This window comes from Phascolarctos cinereus, unplaced genomic scaffold, assembly GCF_003287225.1.
Source record: "Phascolarctos cinereus isolate Bilbo 61053 unplaced genomic scaffold, phaCin_HiC Scaffold_5;HRSCAF=322, whole genome shotgun sequence".
Classification (NCBI taxonomy): Eukaryota; Metazoa; Chordata; class Mammalia; order Diprotodontia; family Phascolarctidae; genus Phascolarctos; species Phascolarctos cinereus.
In genome coordinates, this window is record NW_027555958.1 from 330,358,110 (window position 1) to 330,381,344 (window position 23,235).

Consider the following 23,235-nt stretch of genomic DNA (forward strand, 5'->3'; position numbering starts at 1 on the left):
TAATTAGGCATGTAATAATTAGGCATAGCTGATAAGCCATTCTTATCAAGGGCTATAATTAGCATTACTTTTACACAGCCAAGCAAGGAATTCATTTTTTCTCTTCTTTGGGCATTTCTCTAGGACACTTAAATAGCCTCTATACTTAGTTTCCCCCAGTACCATACATATCTCTCCCTACTCCCATCTTTCTTTCTCTCTGTCTCCTTCTCCCCTCCCTTTCTCTCCCTCTCCCTCTCTCTCCCTCTCCCTCTCTCTCCCTCTCCCTCTTCTTTCCTCCTCCTGTCTCTGTGTATGTCCCTTTCTTGTCTGTCTGTCTGTCTGTCTCTCTCTCTCTCTCTCTCTCTCTCTCACACACACACACACATACACACACACACACACACACACGCTCGTTCACTTATAAAAACTCAGAGGTCTTCCCCCCCCCATCCTTTTTTTGCCATCCTACCTGACAGGTCCTTAAATATCAAATCTGACTACTCCTGGAGTTCCCCACCCTTTACCCAGAAGATCGAGCCCAAAGTGCCAAAGGGTATGAAGCAGTAGCTCCAAGGCTATGGATGTCCAGTCTGGTATAATTACCACATTACAATGATTGGGAGAGGCTGCAGAGATGATGGCTTGGAACGGGGACAGGATGAAATAAGAGTAGACTCTAGAACCTCAGCACCTAGGATTTTTGTATTGAAAGAAGAAATTAGAGAAGACTGGGATATGAGGGTTGGGGTGGAGAAAGGAAACCAGCCAGTTTGGAGAATCTTTGTTTATGCTGGAACTGTAGCTGGCAACAACCTCAGGTGCTGTGCTAAATGTTGAGGATAAAAATAAAGGCAAAAACATAATCCTTGTCCTTAAGAAACTCATGTTCCAATGAGGACAATACACAAATGACTCTATGCAGTTGACCAGCATGTATTAAATGTCCACTATGTGCCAGGTACTGTGCTAGTGCTGGGGATGCTTAGAAAGGTAAAAGACAGTCCCTTCTCTCAAAGAGCGATATGAAATAAATTGAAGGTAACCTAAGAGGGAAGGTACTGGATGAAGGGTTGGGGAATGAGCAGGGTAGGTAGGCCTCCTACAGAAGGTGAGATTTCAGCAGAGTTTTGAAGGAAAGGAGCTTGTGTTAGGAGGGAGAACATCCTAGGCATGGAGGACAAGTAGTAAAAGTGCCTGGAGTTGGGAGATAGAGTTTTGTTTTTGAACTTCAGAATCTGGCCTGGTGACTATGAAAAGCTGATGACCATCTGAGAAATATTCTTTTGCTTCCGTCAGGGGTAAGAATAAGCCTCTAGAACTTCAACATCTGAAATGCATTCGCAATAACATGAAAATGACAAATACCAGGTCAGTATTTGATATGATGGCTAAGGGAGGAAGAATAAACAGATACTTGATTCCTGAAATGAGAAGAAGCAGGGGTAAAAATAACTTAGTGTTTTTTTTTAAGCCAGTCGTATAGTATAACCTTTGCCCTTTCTATCTTGTATATAACTTTTGTAGCCCTTAATTCCTTGCAGGACCCTGACTCTAAGTCCTCTGAATCCTTAAACCTGTGCAGGTAAAGCCTCCAGCTAGGATCAAATTGGTTGGAGTATGTGGGGGAAATATGGTCTCATGGACTTTCTCCCACATTCCGTTAGCCAGTAAGGCAGATCATCTGTTTTCCAAATTGGGGCAGTAATGGTTGAAGGAATGAATGACAGCCTAACTGTTCAGCCTCATCATTGAGTTTTTTGGGTCAGGTAGTACCAATCTCTGGCCATTGTTCTTCCCCAAGTCTTGACTATTCCCAAGACAGATGCTGCTCCCTTTCCCTGGGATTTAGACTGGTAGGACCCAGGATGGACAACAGGCTTTTTCCAGGAGGATACCTCCCCCCTGAATAAAACAGACCTGAAACAGAAAAAATTTAAAGAAAATTTAAAAAGGCAACTCTTATTCTAAAATGTCTATCCTTATTATTCTTTTCAATTCAACTAACATCTATTAAGCACTCATTTATAATCATTCAACAAGCATTGATTTTTACATTTGCATAGGTACATATAAGTGAACCCCCTGTGGTGAACTTTTGGGGATGTCATGGATGAGAAATACACAAAATGGTCAGGCATGGATGGGTTACAATCTGAATCGCTGGAGGGAACTCCAGATGACAAAATAAAAAATCCATATCCTCCATGGCCTCCCAAAAGGGAAGTGTGCCACAAGGGAGTCACCTATACATGCCCTTGTAAATATATAAACAAATGCTTGTTGATTGATTAGTCCTACGTAATAGATTTTTAAAAAATAAATGTTAAGGGGCAGCTAGGTGGCGCATTGGATAGAGCACTGGCCATGGAGTCAGGAGGATCTGAGTTCAAATGCGGCCTCAGACTCTTGACACTTACTGGCTGTGTGACCCTGGGCAAGTTACTTAACCCCAATTGCCTTTCAAATAAATAAATGTTGCTTGAACTTAAAAAGATAATAAAGTTACATATTTTGGAGCAATTCTCACCCCTCCCCCATTTCTCAGGTCTGTGTCATTCAAAGAGGGGTATCTTCTTGGATATTGTGTGTGCGTGTGTGTGTGTGTGTGCGTGTGTGTGTGTGTGTGTGTGTGTGTGTGTGTGTGTTATTTGAAAAAGCTAGAGGGAGAGAGAGAGAGAGAGAGAGAGAGAGAGAGAGAGAGAGAGAGAGGAAGAATATGAATATGAGTATATGGCATGTATCGAGAGTCAAGGGCTAGGGATATGAAGAACAAAAAAAGACAGAGTTCTTACTTTGAAGGTGTCTGTAGTTGAAGGGGGAAGGGAGATGGGGATAATAGGTACATTAATAAGAAATGATACACAGGTGAGTTCCAGACAAAGAGCTATGAGAGTTGGAGAAAGCAGAAATCACTTTTGTTTTGGGAATGACATGGAGGAAGAAAGTGGTGCCAAAGAAAGTTATTTCAGTGAAGGAGGTAGTACTTTAGTTCGTCCTTGAAATAGTTTCAACAGAAAAAGATAAGGTGGAATCTATTCCATTAACCAAAGATGGAGTAAGCAAATACCTAGATTTGAGAGAGGGCAAGAAAAGAGTGAAATTTTTTAGCTCCTCTGAGATGGTGGAGAATAATATCAGATGAGGCTATAATGGTAGTCTGGAGCCAGATTATGGAGGGCCTTAAATGCCAGTATTGTGAGTTTATCTTTTATTTGTTACATAATGGAGATTCATTGATTTTTTTTCTTTTTTGGAGTAGAGGAGTGATATAATCAGAGTTTATATTAGAAGATTATTTAGCAGTGTGAAGGATAGGATGGAGAGAGAATATGTCTAATAAAAGCTTGATTTAGGGTAGCTAGAGTCAAAGCAAAAAGGGACAGACAAGGGAGCTGTTTTGAAGCTAGAATCAACAGGATTTGGCAAATAATTGATTGGATGCCAGAGAAGAGATTAAGGAGCCTAATTAGATGGGAGGATGATCCACAGAAATTTTAAAAGTTGGGGGAAGAGCAGTTTTTTGGGGGGAAGATAAGCAATTGAATCTTGCATGTGTTTAGTTTGAGTTGTTGGAACATATAGGTAGAGAGATTGATTGGGGAACTTTGGTGAAAGGTTGCAAATGGAGATGTGGATCTGGGAACTATGTGTATAGAGATAACTGAAACATTGGGAGTGGATGAGGTCACCGAAAGAAAGAGAGTAAGGAGAGATGGAAGCACTAAGGATAGGACTTGGGTACGGAGGAGAGGGAAACTCCTACTTTCAGAAGTGATAAGGAAGTCATTAATGTTTTTAAAGAAACTTTCAGTCTTGGAAACCAGATTACAAGGTATTGAGGAGTGAAAGAATGATGAGAAAAAAGAGGCAGCAGAGTATGAACTACTCAAGAAATAGGGCAGTGAATGGGGAAAACATAGATAAGATGATAGTTTGAGAAATCAAGGCAACGTCTCTTGAGAAGAGAGGAAACGTACTTCTTCCTATGTCCTACTTAGCAGTTGCTTTGAGTCATTAGCCACAGTAACACCAGGAGCAAACAAATGACCTAAGTGGTCTAAAGAAGAGAAAAGGGCAGAAGAGAGTTCAAAACACAAAAGCACTAACCAGGACTACTTCTGTGATCTCAGTTTCAGAGGCCCCTTTAAATGATGATGGTGAAAATGGGCTTCATGGATATGACATTTAATTGAACATTTTATTGCTGTTGTTTGTTTATTTCAGTCATATCTGACTCTTTGTGACCACATTTGGGGTTTCTTGGCATATTCTTTTTTTCTTACTATATTCATTTTCAAAAAAGCTTTATGTAATAGAGATTTGCAGTGTCATATACAATATTCTATGTTCTTTGCGTGTGGAATGTTCGTATTTATTGATTTTTGCTAAATTCATAATAAAAATAAATATTTTTAAAATAAATAGGAAAATGTTAAAAATAAAAGTTTTAAATTAAAAAAAAGAGAATAGAGGAGACTCGAGAATGTTTGTAGGCAGAGGAAAAGAAGCTAGAGGACCTGGAGATGAAAGAGAGAGATTGCGGGGCAAGGGGGGGGGAGAGGGAACAAGAGAGGGAGAGAATGAGAATATGCAGATAGGAGGAGATTGACATTTCTCTAACTTGTCACCAAAAAAGTGAAACACTCTCAGCATCCTGTCAAGAGTGGTTGTGTGCTAAGAGTTTGCCTCTGTTTGAGCAGTCCTATAATAGCAGAGAAGTAAGTGACTTTGACCAGCAGCTATAATGGACCACAGCCATGAAGATCTTATTGAGTTGAACTTTTTAGATTTGGTAGATCAAGGAAAATGATAGAGGAATCTATATTTAAGAAAAACTTGTTCAAGTATAGATAGTATTAATGTACTCATTGAAAAATTGGGAATATATAATCCCGAACCCCCACACTACATGTTCCTATGAGTGTAGGGAACATGTGACAGCTAATCGTTGTAATTATCAGAGCATGTAGCCCAGCCCTGTGCCCACAGTAGGCACTTAATGCTTAATAGAAGTGAAGGTCATAGATAAATGTGCACAAAACTGATTGGCACCAGAGGTTGGTGTTAGTATATCCATGTTAGTCTAGGGAATACAACAGTGATGGTATTCTATCTGTGTCATTCTTGTGCCCCATTTTTTTATTAGTGACTTGAATAATACAATACAGAGTATGGTCCTAAAAGGTTAATGGAAGGGTGGAGATAAGAGATGGTTAACATATTGAAAGAGAATAAGATAATTCAGAAGTAACCTTGCTGACTTGAAGTAGTAAAAAGCAAATAGGATTAAGATTAACGAGAACAAATACACCATAGTTCTCCTGGGAAGAAAACAAACTGAAAATACAAGATGGAGGACTAGAATGGTGAGTGGAAAGGCCAACAGTCAGGAGACTTGGGTCCTAATCTTGATTTTGCCACTAGGTGGTCTTGGTCAAAGTTACTTACCTTCATTCTGTATCTGTGAAATAGTTGGATGAGATCATCTCTCCAGGACTAAATTACTATAATTCTATAAAGCATAGTATAGTGGCTAAAGTGCTGAATTTGGTGTCAGAGTTGTCCATCTCTGTCCTTGGGCAAGTTTCTTAACTGTCTTGGTCTCAGTTTTATCACCTGTAAGAGGAGGAGTTTGGATAAGAGGACCTTTAAGAGCTCTTCCAGCTCTAAATTGATGACCCTGTGACCTGTGTGCACCACTGGCAGAAGAGGATACCACTAAGGCCTGAGAAAGGCCATAGAAAAAGAATACTGAGTACTAAAATTAACTTACTCTGCTTCACAGTTTTGGGTAGGGCTGTCTGGTTTAACTTCAGTTGTGCATGGACAAATCATTTGGCAGGTGGCTTAGCAGAAACACTATTGACTAGGAAATCTCATAGAGGACAGTAGTCCTTAACCTTATTGCCCATACAAACCAATTTCTGGGATTTCTCATCTACCCTTCACCTGCCCTCATTTGGGTTTCCATTGATAACCGTTCAGAGCAGAGCCGAAGAAATAACAGGTATGATTGTAGGATCATGAATCTAAATCTCAAAGGGATGTAAGTGCCTACTTAAACATAAACATTTAAGTGCTTACTGTGTACAGGACACTATTCTGGGTGCTAGGTGTGATGTAAAGTAAAGGTAAGATTTTATAATTGCCCTTGTGGATTTTACATTGGACCAAAGTCCAAGTACATGGTAACTTTTTCATGGTCTCTTTTGTGTTCTGTTTAGCCCAGAAAATTACTTTCTAAACTCCTCCCACCCTTCTTAGTCTCTTTTATTAAGTTCATTATTCAATGGATACTACATCTATCTTTTTGATTAAAACCATACTCCCTTTCTTTAAAGGCTTTGGGGTAGTCACACAGCCCTTCAGTAAAGATAACAAATCAACTGAAGGCAATAAGCAAACTTGACTCTTCATATCTAAGGTGAAAAAGATTCTAAAGTCAGAATATTGGCCCCCTGAAGATCAATATATTAGAAGCATGGAGTGAGGACAGCTTCAGAGGCATGGTTTGTCTATGACTGGGTTATGGGTTTAGGTTTTGTAAGCCTGAGTTTGGATTTCATGCTTACTCTTGAATTTTTATTTCAGGATATAACTTGGCAGGATGAACACTCTGCCCCTTTCTCCTGGGAAACAAGGGTAAGTTGGATTAAGATTTATTTTTACTTTTTAAAAGGATTGAGTAATTACACGTCTCTCTTTGCAAGCTAACATTTGATGGCCTTAGAGGGTGGTAGGACTGCTAGCCAGCCTACAGTTGACATGCCCATTGTTTGCAGAAAAGAAAAGAAGGGTAAGAGAACTGTTAAGAGTTAGAAAACTATTATGGTGTGGTTTGGAGGCTTTTGAAAAAGCATGTTGGAGATGAAAGCAATAGTTAATATGATCAGGCTAATTACATTCTATTGCCTGGGGTAATAATCTGTCCTGGGTACAAGAGAACATGTCATGAGATGGGTGGGTGTGCTTCTCCTCATATCTAAGTACTCTCACATTCCCCATCTCTGACTCCCAGGAGGAGAAAATTCAGAGAAAGGAAGGGCTTCTATGAACAAGACTCTTTGGATCCATGGATTAATATTTTGTTATGATCAAAATTAGGAAGTTTGAGAAGAGTTGCAACATGGGGGGAAATTTTAATGTGTTTCAAGACTAGTTAATGGCTGATCCTTTGGGCTAGGTAGCTAGGAGAGGAGAATTCAATTCAACAAACATTGAGTGCCTAAAGTGTGTCAGGCCCATGAACAGGAAATTCAAAAGAATCAGTGGGTTTTTAAATTTTGTAAAAGTATATGATGGTTTTTTTTTCCCCTTTGGGGAGTAATTTCCTAATGTAGATGCTGTGGGTGTGGTAGGGGTATAAGGACTTAAGCCTTCCTGTAATCCCTCAAAAAGCATTTTTTTAAAAGCACCTACCATGTGCTAGGCACTTATGTTAAATGCTGGGGATGCAAAGAAAGATAAGAGATAGGCCCTGTTCTCAAGGAGTTCACAGTCTAATGGGGGAGACAACTTTGTGAACAACTAAATTGGAAATAATCACAGAGGGAAAGCATTAGAACTAAGGAGGATCAGAAAAGGCTTCTTATACAAATTGGGATTTGGAGTGGGCTCTGTGGAAGCTTTGTAGTATATAATCAAAGAGAGATCCAGAATCTTATCTACTCAGAATTTGAATGTGTGTGATTTTCTAAACTAGGACTTTGGACAAAGCCCTTTGGTCCTATGGAATTGATTCTTTATCTACTTTTTAGATACAGAGTGGTAATATTAGTCTCTTACTTAAGATTGGGTTGCCCTAGAAAACATTTGTTCCTTTTCTCAATGACTAGCAGGATAGTAATCTATCTTCCCAGAGGGGAACCATCGAGAACAGCAATGATAACTCTGTTAAATCCCTGACCCCTTTATTTTTAATGAAGCTGCCAATCCAAATCAAGCATGAATCTTGATCGGAGGATCACAGAGCTAGAGCTGGAAAGGACCTCAGAAGCCATCTAGTCTAATCCCCTCATTTTACAGATTTTAACTTCAGGAAACTGAAGCCCAGGGAAAGTAAGTAACTTGCCCAAGGTCACATTGACATTAAGCAGCAGAGGCAAGATTAGAACTCAGGTCCTGTATCTCCAGAGCCAGTGTTCTTTCCACTATACCAAGCTGCCTGGAAGTTTTACCCAATATTATGGGATCTTGTGAATCTCCCCAGCCTGCCACGTAGCTATTTTTACAGATGCTAGCAAAGCACAAGGGCAAGAGGAGAGTATGTTTTCTCAATTTTGAGAAAAAAGGTGGCATGATCTTTTAAAAAAGCACTTGTAAGTACATCTGGGGTTTGAATAAGACTGTATGATATGGATTCCCACATGGAATTGGGAGTCAAGATGTGGATTTTCATCCCAGCTTTGCCTCTGACTTCTTACTTGATCCGCAGGCAAGTTACTTTACTTTCTCTTCTTATATAAGATGAGAGGGTGGGACTAGGTGATCTTTGAGGTCATTTCAGCTCTAAAAAAAAATGCTGACCATCTGTTTTTGATGAAAAGCCTGTCTCTAAAGGCCTTTGAAATTAGGAGACCTACCATCTGTTGCTTTGTTTCATTTTGTACTCTGATGGGGCCATAGAATTCATGGGATCAATTAATGTTTGGAGTCTCATAAAAGATCTTGGAACTCTGACCTCACAGGATAGCTTAGTATCATGCTCCATTTAGTAGTCACCAAATCATTGGTTTTCCCTGGGTTTTTCTGGGGACTCATCTAAATATGTTGAGTAGTTAAGCATTCCCAAAGGCATTTGCATGAGGTTCGTGTTCAGTTTTTATATGCATTCTTTCTTGGGCAGTTTTCAATTACAATTTAATTGTTAATCATTAGGATTGTCACTATTTGGGTTTTGTCACCCATGGTCCTTAACTTGAGTTCCAGTATCAGAAATGTGTGGTAGAGAGATCTGGACTTAGTAGCTCTGAACCCATGCGTAAATCACCTAACCTCTCTTAACCTCAGTTTTCTTATTTGTAAAATAGGGATGATAACAATGCCCACCTTTATTGGGGTGGGTGGATGGGATGTTGTGGAAATGAGTTTACATTAACTCAAGTACTTTGCAAACCCCAAAGTTCTATATAAATGTCAGTTATTACAATTTTCCCATAAGGGTTCTGGGTGGATAAAGCATATGTAATACACAACCAAAAGCATAGGCCTTAAGAAAATGCTTAGTAAGGAAAAGCCCAAAGTGTGAAATGTTCCTGGAGATTAAAAATTGAGGAATTATTTTGATCCTATGACATTTACCCTTATTGGCTTTTCCTGGTGGTTTTGAAGGGCATACAGTAATAGCTCACATTTATATAGCATTCTAGGGTGAGTTGCACTTCAACCACATTATCTCATCTGATTCTTATGACAATCCTGTGAAGCAGAAAGCGTAATTATTATTATCTCCATTTTTTTTTTCAGATGACAATATTGAGGCTCTGGTCAAGTGACTTGCCTTTGGTCACATGGCTATTAAGTGGCAGAGGTAGAATTTGAACCCAGATCCTCTGACTTTTAATCCAGAGCTCTTTCCACAACTCCATGTTTATCTGATTCAGCAACTGAATTCTACACGCTTGTATTAAACACCTACCATACATCAGACACCATGCTAGGCACAGGGAATATAAAGACACACAAACTGTACAAAGACAAAACTGAAAATTCTTACCCTCAAGCAGCTTATTTCCTCCAGGGAGGATATATAATGTATAGAGATAAGTAATATCAAAGTATTTATAGAGTATTTGTTGATTGAATGAATTCAGGTAAATATGTTCGTTATGGGGATACGAACTCATCCTGGCAAGCATATTTTTCTTTTGCCTTTAATAAGTGACTTAGGACTTTATTGATTAAAAAAAATGTACACATCTACTTTCACCTGCCAATGGGAATCTGTCAGGGAGTATTGTACTTATGAACTTTGCTGCAAGTTAGAGCCCCCAGTGAGAGAGACAGAGAGAGAGAGAGAGAGAGAGAGAGAGAGAGAGAGAGACAGACAGACAGACAGACAGACAGACAGACAGACAGACAGACAGAGACAGGGAGAGACAGAGAGAGAGTGTGTGTTAGAGAGTTAGTTAGGGTGGGAGAGTGGGAGTATAGAGATCAGTGCTTCTGTTTTAAGGAGGCAGGGGATACCATGTGGAGAATCTCTCAGGCACATCCTTTGTGACCTCTGCTCCTCAGTGAGAAAAAGGATCCTGTATCTACTTGACACCTGCAGAAGGAATACTAGGTATAGATTAATTAATTGTATTACTATTTTGCCAAGGTCTGAGTACTCCTCTAAAGAACTAAGGGATTCTTCTTTCCTATGTGCTTTATGTAGAGATAGAAAATAATTGTCCCTATGCATGGGTCCCTACACATCTTTGGGAGTAAACTTGTCATTGCCTTCTCTACCCTCTCGTCCAATAGCTCTCCAAAGCAAAGCATTTGTGGAGGCAGTGTGGTACAGTAGAAAGAGCACTGGCTCACCAGTTAAAGGGCCAGGATTCAAATATCATCTCCAATGCTTATTAGCTGAGTGATTCTGGGCAAGTCATTTAACTTCCATGGCACTTCTTTTCCTCAATTATAAAATGAAGGGGTTGACCTAGATGGTCTCTGAGGTCCCATATGGTTCTATATCTATGATCATATATCACGGAAACATAAGGAGACAGAATGAAAAGGTTTTTTTTTTCTTACATGTCTTTCCACAGGAAAACAGCAAAAATGTCCTAAAACTTAAGTATTTTCTTCACATGTCCTGTGGGAATAGCTGACCTCCCAAGAATTACTTCATTAAATGTCCTCTAATCAGCCATTAGTGGGATGGTACATTACTTCTATTATTAACTTGGTGCAAATGACATTCCAGTACAAGAATTGTGGCTCACTGAGGATGCTGCTGATTCAGGCCTGGATTGATGTGGTTGGGCACGGGAAAGTAGCTGGATAAAGAAGATTTCAAGCTTTTGGCCTTGAAAGCAAGTAGAGTTAATGCATTCCAGAATGGATTTCACTTTGTGCTAATGCCAGTGAGCTAAGGTTCATGGATAGTAGCCTGTCTGGGTTCTGAAGCCAACATAAATGGAGAAAAGTGACCAAAGTTCTATTGCTAGGTAGTGTCTGGTTGATTTTATTGTCATAGGGATGTAGCCTGTGTCTACCTTGGCAGAATTCTGTTTCCCTTCCCTCCAATCGGTCTTTCCCAATCATCCTTTGTATTGTTTCCAGACTTCTATTCCTTTTGTATAAATACAATCATGACACACCTCTGATCAAAACCTTCTGATAATTCTATTGCTTACTGGGTGAAATTCAGGTGTTTTATTTTGGCATTCAAGGCCCTCAAAATCTGGCACCCATCCTTTGTTTCCAGGTTTCTATCGAACTATATCCCTTCCATGAATGCCATGTTGCAGCTACACTCTCCCCTAAATTCTGTTCAAGTCCCATCTTCTCTAGTATTCTTAGGCGGTAGGGCTTTTTCCTTCCATGTTACCTTCCATCTACTCAGTCTATATATCTTTTATTTACTTAGCTATTTACATGTTGTCTTCTTGATAGAATGTACACCCCTTGATGCCAGAGCCTTCTTTGTATCTCCTGTATTTGGCATAGTGTCTGACACAAGCTTAATAAATGTTTGTTGACTGACTGACTGACTGACCTGCCCCATACTTTTCTTACTTTGCTTTTGCTTACACGTTCTCTGTGCCTAGAATACTCCTCCTTTCCCTAATCTACCTCCTGCCTCCACCATCTGTTAAAAACACTCTTACTTATCCTTTAAAACCCAACTAAAAAACTGTCACTTTCAGGAAGTTATCCTTAATCTCCCAGCTAGTTAACCCTTTCTCTCATGGACCCCCTCCCCCATAGTAATTGCACTTTTAGTTAGCATTTAACTATGATTCTAATACATTACATTTTGTGTATATGTCAAGTCTTCCTATTAGGTTGGGAATTCCATGATGGTAGGAACCCATCCATATCTTTTGTAAACATTTTGTAATAATAATAACTCATATTTATATAATCCTTTAAAGTGTGTGAGGTTTGCCCACAGGTTTACCCACAATCATTATGCGATACAAGTAGAGCAAATATCATCCCTTTTACAGATGAGAAAGCTGAGTGACTTTCCCAGGGTCATACAGATAGTAAATATTTCTAGGTTGTGATGTTTAAAAAGTTTGAGATTCTCTTGGTATAACATAAGATCCTTGAAGGAAGGGTCTTTGATTTTGGGTCTTTAGGTACTTAGCATCTAACACAGTGCTTTATACATATCAAGGGGTTAATAAATGTTTGTTGAATTGAATTAATGGAAAGGATACTTGACCAATAAAAGACATAAATTCCAAAAAAAAAAGTTTGAGAGACATGGTTTCTGGGTAATTAATCAATTTATTAATAATGCTAGAATTTTGTTAATAGAAGAGGTCAGTAGCATTCTAGAATGCCAAAGACCTCTCATGGCAGGGGGCTCACAGTTTATATGCCCTTCAAGAGTGAGTGTTCCTGAGGGTGGCAATCAATTATGATTGGTTAACAATTAATGAGAGAATGAATAATACAATGAGAAGTGGGCTATCTTACAATGACAGTGTTGAGGTAAGTGCTGCTGAGCTTCCAAATGTTGGTGGAGGAGACATCAATTTCCATATCACATGTCTGACGAAAAGGAGAATCCACATTTCCCCAGACCTATCTGAGTAAACACAATGAGCAGGAATCCACCCATTTGCCTAAACGTAGAATATCTTCTACTATCTTTGATTAAATCTTAGCCATCCTGGCTGGGTAAGTCTTTGAGAAAGATTTCCCATGCTGATTGATTTCTGAATGAGGAAGTAGAAAAGAAGAAAAACCTTGATCCTAATTCAATAATTACTTATTAATAACAAGAGAGAAATAATCGTTTCTCTCAAGGTCTTGAATTCAGTTCTTCTAATTCTGAAGACTGGTGGTTCTTCCACTTCTACAACACTCCCCCCAACTCATGTTCTCTGCACATTCTGTGTTTCCTGCATGTTTATACAATTGAACAGGTCTCAACTGTGCAGTGAAGCTTGTTTTAGTAGTAGGGGGCGCCAGCATTGTAACCTGACCTTTTTAGATCAAAATGCCCCGTTTCAGAGGTACAAAATAGTCCTATATTCAGGTTGGTATGGGACCTTTTTGTAACAGAAATGGAAGGATTGGTAGGGAAGAATCTAGCCCATCCCTTCCATTCCAATCACTACTCAAGCTATGGAAATTCTATAAATCCCAACTGTCTACATAGTCTCCCTTCATCAGAATCCCTCTTCCCATTTTCCCTTGCATTCATTAAGCACCAATAGCTTCAACCAGGGCTCCAACCTGAAGGTTGCCAATGTCTCCAGACTTGAAAATTGAATGATGCCAGTTTTTAAAAGTTGTCATCTATAAACAGTAAGATAGTTATGTCAATAATGATGGAGAAACTCCAACCCACATTTCTAAGACTGGTATTGTTCAAACAGAACTTTAGATCCCCTTTTCCAGTTGTTTATTTGACAAATCCCTTTATCTGTCTGGGCCTCAGTTTTCTTAGCTTTAAAATGAAGGTGTTAGAATAGATGGCCTCAGAGACCTTCAGCTCCAGATCTGTGAGCCCATGGTCCTGGTCCTAGGACACTTACATATAGAAACAGTCGCTCTATTTCCATCTTCCCATTTGCCACTTCTATGTGACTGAGACCACTAATTCCAGTGTGGCTTCAAGCCATGGGAAACCAGACTTTTTTTTTTAAGGGATGAGAGAGTTCATAGAGGCTTTTAGAAGACCATTTGTCATTAAAACCAGAAGGGACCTCAGAGATTATAGAATTTCAGAACTGGAAGGGACCTTAGCATTCTAGTCCAACTTAAACCCCCCAAATACTGGCTTCCACAACATGCCCAATACATGATTGCCTAGCATCTACTTAAAGACTTCTGATGTGGGACAACACCCCACCTCTTGAGGCAGCGGGTTCCACTTCTGGATATTTCTACTTGTTTAGGATATTGACCCTGAGAGCAAGCCTAAATTTGCCTTTTTGAAACTTCTGCTCTTTGTTCTAGTTCTGCCTTTCGGAGCCAAACAGACCATCTAGTTCCAATGCCTTTTTGCAAAACTGATACCTAAGAGATTGGCTCACCCAAGGCCACATGGTTATTGTCAGAGAAAAGACTAGAATTGGTGTTCAAGCTTGTCTGCTTTCGATGTATCTCAGTGAATATGATCTCACACATTTGTTGAACTGTCATGTCACATTCTCCATTCGCTTTGGCATACCTTACCTGATATGCAGAAATATTGTTGGATTTAATAAAATAAATAGGCTAATAAAATAAGCTGTCTCAGACCAAACCCTTTTTCCTCCCGGGGTGCCTCGTTTTCTGACCTTGCTAGACTGAGACCCCTTTGGTGTGTGCTGACATTTTCACAAGTTATGAAGGTAGAATAGGTTTCGAAGGCCACAATACAACTTTTTTCCCTGCTACAGAGCCTGTTAAATTCATGTTACATGAGTTAATTCTACACAAACCTGTTTGCCTCAGTTTCCTCAACTGTAAAGTAGGAATAATAATTATAATAATAGCACCTACTTCACCGGGTTGTTGTGAGGATAAAATGAGATGATAATTTTAAACTGCTTACCATAGTGCCTAGCACATAGTAGGTGCTATATAAATACTTATTCCCTTCCTTCCCTTCCCTGATTCCTGTCTTTTGAGCTCTTGGATTTCCCATTTCACAGTGAGCCACTGGGAAAATCCCCATGTGCTAAAGAAGTTAGAAACTCTTATATAAAACCCACCCTGGGAGTGTGAACTGCGGTCTGACTCCTGCTGGACTTTGAGTTTTAATAGAAGTTTTAGCTTCATCCCAGAAATGGCCTCAAAACACCCCAATGAAGCTCGTCAGTCGTGTTTTTGTTTAACAGCTGAGGCCTGGTTTACAGTCTTGCCTAATGTCACAGCAGTCAGTATTAGAGCTGGCAATGGCAACCAGAATTTCTAAGCTCTCATTCCTTTGCTTAGGTTTTTGTTATACCAGATTGTTGCCTGGCAGGCTGTTTTATTTATTTTTGTGTGGGCCACTTGTGACCATTCACCCTAAGCTACCAGTGGCTCATAAAGATCCTCTTAACAGACCTTCAGTGCAGAATCAGAGTCTCTGTTTGAATTCAAGACCCCTTCCAGGACCTCTGCAGCTAGATCAGCTTCACAGGGTCAGCCTCAAGACAAATCACCTCAAGCTCTCCAACTACCAAGTCCATTCCTTCCTGAGATTGCCTAATGTCTCAGACCAAACCCTTTTCCCCCCTGGGATACCTAGTTTTCTGATCCTGCTAGACTGAAACCCTTCTGGTGTGTGCTGACCGTTATGAAGGTAGAGTAGGTTTCGAAGGCCACAATACAACATTTTTCCCTGCTACAGATCCTGTCAGCAGAAGTGTCAAGGGATGGGGACTCTGGTTTTCCCTCTCTCACTCACTGTTGAGGCGGCTGCCACTGGAGACAGTGCAGGATTCCTCCCTGATGCTGTTGCTACCTAAAGGGGAAAGAACTCGGCAGTTGGTGTGCTACAGACATGGGAAATGGAAGTAATAGAGAGGATTCCATTCATTCCCAAGACAGGCTCAGCCTGGAAGGTCTCAATGGAGAAGTTGTAAGGAGACCAGCCATAGGGTTGTGGTGCTAGTTAGGTCCCTGGTGCCTTTGTTCTGGCTTCATCCCCTAAAAAGTCTGGTTATTTCTTCTTTACTTCCCTCCCATATTATTCAGCTGTCTGTTCAACAGCCAAGGGCACATTGGGTCCTCTGATTTTTAAAAACTCCTAAGGGATTGTGCCCTACATCAGGAGCCCCCTTGCCTCATCCGTATCTGTGACACACTGTACCAGCATGGCGACTGGAGGTGTTTAGTCTGGAGGCTTTTGTATCTCACTATAGGACTTAAGGATAGATAGTGTGGAGGGGAAAGATGAAATGACTGAGGAAACAAAGGCTCGATATTCTGAGCATGTTATATTGATTTATTAAGCACTGCATGGCAATTGCCCAATAAACTGGTACCAGACCTCCTCAGCTTAGGCCTGGATCCTGAATACAGGAGGAGACAGACTTTTATACATTAAAAACAATCAAATAAGGCCAATTAACCAAAAGGAAACAATACAACTTGCCCATGGAGGGACACAATAGGTGCCCCATTAGCATGATCTAGATGTTTAAAGAAATCCTCTCTAAAGGATTTTTCAAATCTTATTTAGACCTTGGGCACATGCTTATTTTTTGTGACTAATCCACATGCTTCTTGTTACTTCTTGGTCTTTAAAACTTGGGCGAGCTGCTTTTGACCTCAGCTTTCCTCACCTGCAAAATCAGGACATTGGGCTAGAAGATTTCTCAAGGGCCTTGAAGCTCTGAATTTGTGATCCTTTGATCCTTAAGACACACCTGAGATATTGTTTTGAATGAGCTCATTGATGTATGTATAGAATTTTGTGATTTTGACGATTTCTTCATTTTCACCTCCGTACTCTAGAACGCCACGCACAGTTCATTATTCCACCCAGAATCACCCCGTGTGCCAGTGACAGGCCAAACATTTTTATTGTAGAGCCTCTTCCTCAGTGACCAAATTTTGGCTTTTCTTTTGTGTTGCTTTTTCACAAAATCAAAGGTTCTTAGTACTTTCTGAGCCATCTTTCATTACCTCTTTCCCTCTCCTTTGGGGTAAATGGAGCTTTAATTGTTTGGTTGGTTAATTTCTTAGGCTTTGCTCGAATGAACTATCTTGTGTTCTTACAGTGTTTCTGCAGCCTCTTTCTCAACAATTTAGATTTGCTGGAGGCTGCCAAGTGAAACAATTAGTTTTGGCTGCTTGCACTCATCTGTTTTACTGAAATACTACACATTCTTCTCCAGTGAATAGGGCATAAAAATAGGTCCTGGGTTCATCGTGGTCTTTCTGTTTTTAAAATAGACATTGCCAGCTGAGACCTGGTTCCCCACATGATGAGATTATATCCCAAGTGTTGGCTTGAGAGACTTGAAGCCTCACCGTGCACATCCTGTCCCTGACAGTCCAGCCTAGGAGCTTGGTGGCAATCTGTCAGCCTGTATCATGGGCAATTCTTTATTACGGACCCTTGTTAGCTCTGATGGATATCAAGTTCTGGGCTTAATATGCCCCAGTTAGCGAACTAATAATCAGTGTAGGTGCTTTCACATACCCTGTTTCTTCATCATCTTTCATTTACCTCAGATAAGTACCCACTGGATAGAAGTATTCTGTGACCTGGAAAATGATCGTTGGATAACAGAGGCAGTGTGGTATAGTGCATAGGATATTGGACCAAGAGTCAAGAAGACCAAAATTCAAATCCTGCCTCAGACACTAACTAGTTGGATGAGCATGGGTGTGTCATTTAATGTCTCTTTGCCTCACTTTCCTCATCTTTAAAATGAGGTGGTTAGGTTAGAGGGCCTCTAACATCCCTTTTGACTCTAAATCTTATTATCCTGTGCTGGGTGGAGAAGTAATTAAGGAAGGAAGGAAGAAGACAAGCATTAAGTGCCTACTGTGTGCCAGGTACTGTGCCAAATGCTTTACAAATTTTGTTTCATTTGATCCTCACAATTCTGGGAGGTAGGTGCTATTATGATCCACATTTACAGTCTAGGAAACCAAAGCAGAGGTTAAGTGACCTACCCAGGGTCACAGAGCTAGTTAAGTGTCTGAGCCTGGATTTAAACTCAGGTCTTCCTGATTCTTTTAATTATTTCCTATTTAGCCTTTCTGTTACTTGCTTTGTATGTGTTTGTTCGCATAGTGTCTCTTCCATTAGATTAGTAAGCTTCTTGAGGGCAGGAATCATTTTTGTCTCTTTATATATCCCTAGCACTTAGCAAAGTGCCTGGTACATAGCAGGAGTTTAATAAATATTAACTGAATTGACTTCAGGTCTAGTGCTTTATGCCACCAGCTGCAGAGGCAACTGGTGATTAACCCCGTAACAGTATCCTTTCTTGCCTCTAGTGATGATGCATCCTCCATACCATCGCCAAATTAATATTTCTTAAATGCATCATCTGCTCTTTTCATTTCTCTGCTCAGAATTGTTCAGTGACCTCCTATTGCCTCTTGAATACAGTTCAGAGTCCTGTGGCATTCAAAGCCCTCTACAGTTTAGTGAACTTATAAAATACTTTGGCATTCAAAACCCCTCACAACCCAGGGCCCTCCTCCATTTCCACTCTTCTTACACCTTACTTATGTCCTCCTCCCCTCCTCCTGCCAGGTACACTGTGATCCAGTGATGCTGGCCTCCTTATTCTTACTCTTCCTCCACCAAGAAATTCCATCTCCAGAGTCTGACAGTTTTCACTGGCCTCTATACCTGGAATAATCTCAAGTCTTCATCTCTTGGCTTCCATCAAGTCCCAGCTGAAATCTCACCTTCTACGAGAAGCCTTTCCCATAATGATTCCCCTTAATGCTAATGCCTTCCCTCTGAAATTACTCCTGATTTACCCAACGTATACCTTGTTTATACGTAATAGTTTGCATGTCCTCTTCCTCCGTAGACTGTGAGCTCCTTGAGGGCAGGGACTATCTTTTGCCTTTCTTTGTATTTCCAATGCTTAACACAGTGCTTGGTATGTAACAGGTATTTAATACATGCTTATTGACTGACCTTCTTCCAAGTGAACTGAGCCCAATTCTTTCCTACCCCTGCACTGTTTGGCTTACTGTCTGCATATCACAGGGTAGAAGGAAAAGGAAATCCAACATTGCATTTCTATATACCTTCATCTTCACATCCTTCCTTAGCCATAGGTATCCCTGATCCTGAGTAGCCTAGAAGATGCCAACAGTGTGGTCCCCCTGGTTCTTTGTAGTGTTGTTTTAGGGAATTCTTCTGCTCTCCATATATACACTGGATGCAGCTAATCCCATAGTTCCCATCGAAGTATTATGGAAAGGGGTGTTTATCACCCTCTGAGTGGCAGCAACGTGCTGTGGGAAGAGCACTGAACTGGGAGTCAGGAGAGACCTTGGATTCCAATGTCCATTCCCAACACTTATTGGCTTTGTGACCATGGGCCAGCCGAGTACCTACTTCCCTGGGTTATTTAGGGCTTCAGAGAGATGACATATAAAATTACTTTGCAAACATTGAAAGTGCTCTATAAATGTCAGCTATTATTATAATTTACTGGTAATTTCCAGCAGTTCTTTTCTTGGGCACTGGGAAGGGATAATAAGCACTGAGAGATCTGCAGTCCTTTGCAGGGAGACTCAGATTAGAAGTCACAGTCATCTGTTTTGAGTAGTCATAGACTAGTATCAGGATAGCAGTGGGAGTACCTTCTGTGTTTTGGGTACCTTATGCTAACAATTCCATTCACTCAGCTAGATGGTTCCCATCATTTTGTGATAACTTTCTAGCTCAAGAATGGAATGGATGGATCTCAGAGCTCTTAACCACATGTGTTAGAAGTGTTTTGAGCCTTCGAGGTGAGTCAGTGGTAATGAGGTATGCTACTTGCAGAACTGAGAAACTAAGATGTAGAAAAGTCTTTTAAGCACCCTTGTACCTGGAACAGTGATGAATACGAGAACAAAAACTGGGGAGGTCATATTAAATGTCCTCCATTGTTTCATGTCAGTTTCTAGCTACTGGTGAAATGAGGGTGTGGTCCTTGCTTCATATTTGTTTTTGCAAGGAGGTTAAAATGACTCACATTATAGAAAAGGACCCCAGGGTTTAGACCACCCAAAGGGGCAGTTTTGTTGCAGAGGCTGTGTATGCTTAGGTTGAATTTATGGTAGCTATTGTCCTCTTTCTGTCCATCTTTTACTCTTTTTCTTCTCTTCCATCCTACATATGTAGTTCTGCTTCTGTGGGGGCGGTGGGCAGAGTTAATGTTCTTAAAACTATATCCTTAGAGAACCATTTACTTTCCTTCTCCTTTTTTTTAATCCTCTGTTGTACAGTTACCTCTCTGTATCCATCCACTTTTCCCTAACAGACCTCTTCCTTTGGGGATCTTGCTGCTGAGACTCCCCCCCACCCCAACTCTCCAAGAAAGTAAGACAAGAATTATGACCTTGGACTCCTTAACTTCCTCTGGGTCTCAGCTTCTCTATCTGAAAAATGCAGGGAATGAGAGGAGGCAGTTGAATTAAAAGGTCTCTTAGTCTCCTTCTAGCTTGCTAGGATTCTCTGAGTCTGTCCATGTAGTTATGTTTGAAAAAGGACTAAAACAGTTTAGTGTAAGATTATTAGCTTCTGCTTAAATGCTTCTGTATCATGGTGATGGCCTAATTTGGTACTAGAGGGACACTCTTTTCTCCCTACCTCCCTCTCTTGCCTTCCTTCCCCATCGGCTGGAATACTTACTTTGAGGTCAGAGGTTCTCTTCTGGAATGTTTGCCTGTCTGGCAGAAGCATCTAAAGAAAGATTCCTATTCAGGGTAAGCTGCTAGTCCAAAAAAGGCAGCACCCCCCAACTTGATATAGTATCCAGTTTTGAGTTCCTCCTCTGCATTACAATTTCCAGATCAAAGTCAAATCCATTCCCAAAAATCTTGGGGCCTTACTTCCGAGCTATTTTTAGCCAGTATGCTTATTTAAAGAAACCATCATTTCTGTGTTGACAGTGTCCCTGAATAGTATTGTGGTAGCTCTAAATATGCATGGCATACAGGATGGTTCACTTAGCAAACAGGGCCTGTTTAAAAATTACATCAAATAAATATGGAGCCCTATTATGTGCAAGGTGCTATGCTATTTAAAGCTACATCATGTCCAATGTGAAGTGACTTGTTTGCAGCATGATATGAAGGAAAAGACGTTGGCTCTGGAGTCTGAGGCCTGTCTGTTGCTATTCAGTCATGTCCGACTCTTGGTGAGCCCATTTGGGGTTTTCTTGGCAAAGATACTGGAGTGATTTGCCGTTTCCTTCTCCATCTCATTTTTATAGATGAGGAAACTGAGGCAAACAGGGTTAAATGACCTGCCCAGGGTCACATAGCTAGTAAATGAATGAGGCCAGATTTGAATGCAGAAAGATGAGTCTTTCTGACTCCAGGCCTTACACCCTATCCACTGTGCCACTTAGCTACCCTGGAGTCTGAGGGCTTGGGTGCAAATCCTGTTTGTAATGCTTAGATACTGTGTGACCTTGGGCAAACAACAACCTCCCAGAGCCTCAGTTTCCTTTACTGTAAAATAAGGAGTTTGGACTGATGTTCTCTGAGGCCCCTTTCCAACCCAAGATCTGTAATAATCCTATATCTGAAACATCTATGATGATCTTATCACTTTGGACCTGTATAGTTTGTGATTTGAAGCTCTAAATGGTGGAACATAAAGCTATTTTTGTGTCCTCTAAGACTTTACTTGTTATAGGAATGGGGATGACTTTGCTTTGGAATTGTCTGGCTATGTATTACTCAAGTTTACCCTTGAGCTGTCCCAGATCCCTTCAGTTTACCTCCTGAGCCCCAGGTGGGGATCTCCAAGCAGGCATGTATGGAAAACTCCTAAGGTGAAGAGATTGGCAGCAATCTGGTACCCTGAACTTTTACAAAGCATGAGACCCCTTCTGGCCCCAGTAGGGCTGCCTTGCCACCTTCATGAGAACTGACAGAGTGGAGATGGAGACAAAGGGAAAGAGAAAAGAGCTTCTACTTTGAGACTCGTTTTGGAACCAGCTGGAACAAGTAGAACCCCATTGTCTGCCTTTCTTAACACATTGGTGGGGGGGCAGACCTTCTTGTCATTCTGTTCTTTGCCTCTGCAGTCTGCTTTCTGCTCTGACTATGGCTAGGAAATAAAAGGAGTGAAGGGGCACACACTGATCATAAATCACTACTTTCAGCTCAAATGAGGTGGAGCAATTAGAGGAGAGAATTGTAGCTGACGAGCAGGAGGGTGGAGAGAGGGACTGGAAATGTTTCCTAATCTGTTTAAATAATGATTAAAAAAAACCGAACCCTGATATCAGAAATAGCTTATTTGACATAAGCTTGGGAGGAAAAAAAAAGGCATCCCAATGAATTGATACTCCAAAAAAAAAAAAGCCTTGAGTTTAACAATCAATGACTTGCTGATCAGAAAAAAATTTAGCAGTGTTATCTTAAAAGGTTGGCAGTGGCATCTTCCACAAAACTTGTAATATACCCATCTCTAAAAGCTCCCATTATACATGGTGGTGGTTTGTTGTGCCCATCAAGAAACTAAGACACAACCCATTCCTGTAGGTATTTGCTAGGCATAAACGGGCAGCTAGGTGTTACAGTTGATAGAGTGTTGAACTTGGAGGTAGGAAGACCTGAGTTCAAATCATGCCTCAGATATGAGTTGTGTGGCCCTGGGTAAGTAACTTAAATCTGTCTCACCTTGTTTCCTCATCAATAAAATGGTGGGAGGGGGCAGCTAGGTGGTGCAGTAGAAGGAGTACTGGCCCTGAAGTCAGGAGAACCTGAGTCCAGATCTGGCCTCAGACACATAATATTTCCTAGTTATGTGACTTTGGGCAAGTCACTTAACCCCAATTGACTTACTAAAAATAAATAAATAAATAAAGGGGCGGGAGTTGGGGGAGGGGAGGTATAATAGCACAATAAATTTTAGGGTTGATGTAAAGGATAAATGAAAGTACTTTATAAACTTTAAAGTGTTATATAAATGCTTCTGCTACTATCATCATCATCATCATCATTATCATTATCATTTTGTAGATTGCACTACTCAGAGACATATTGCATCCTGGGTCATCGCCAGTTGTCTTGACTCTTGTCTAGCCACTGGACTCTGATAAGTCTAGATGAAAGAAGTGTTTGGTGAGGTCAGGGAACTAGATGTTGGGAGTCCCGGGTTTTTATGCTAGCCACACTGTTGTGGGGATGGGGGTTGGGAATGGGGGATGTCTTCATAACATATCTCTCCCCTGCTGTAAGGAACAGGCTATGGAACTCACCAGTGCCTCTAGGTGGACCTGGGGCTCGGTTTGGGGCAGGCCGGACTCAGTCCTGTTGGTTCAGGTTTGATGTTGGGATTAAATGAAGCATTCATAGGTCATTGAACAGTTACCAAAAGGAGACTTACTTAGCATAACATAAAAAAGGGTGCAGTAGCACTTTGCTCTAAGCTCAGGTACCTAATCCCCTTTGTCTCGTTTA

General features: G+C 40.7%; 1 protein-coding gene across 2 annotated transcripts in view; it reads left to right on the top strand.

The window, feature by feature from the left end:
- The window catches only part of CUNH1orf198 (chromosome unknown C1orf198 homolog), a 49,954-nt gene that overhangs the window by 13,440 nt on the left and 13,279 nt on the right, over positions 1-23,235 (top strand). For both annotated transcript variants that reach the window (XM_078156222.1, XM_021000436.2), the window contains exon 2: positions 6,574-6,624. In XM_078156222.1, the coding sequence (XP_078012348.1) occupies positions 6,574-6,624 (51 nt within the window). The remainder of the gene's footprint in view (positions 1-6,573; positions 6,625-23,235) is intronic.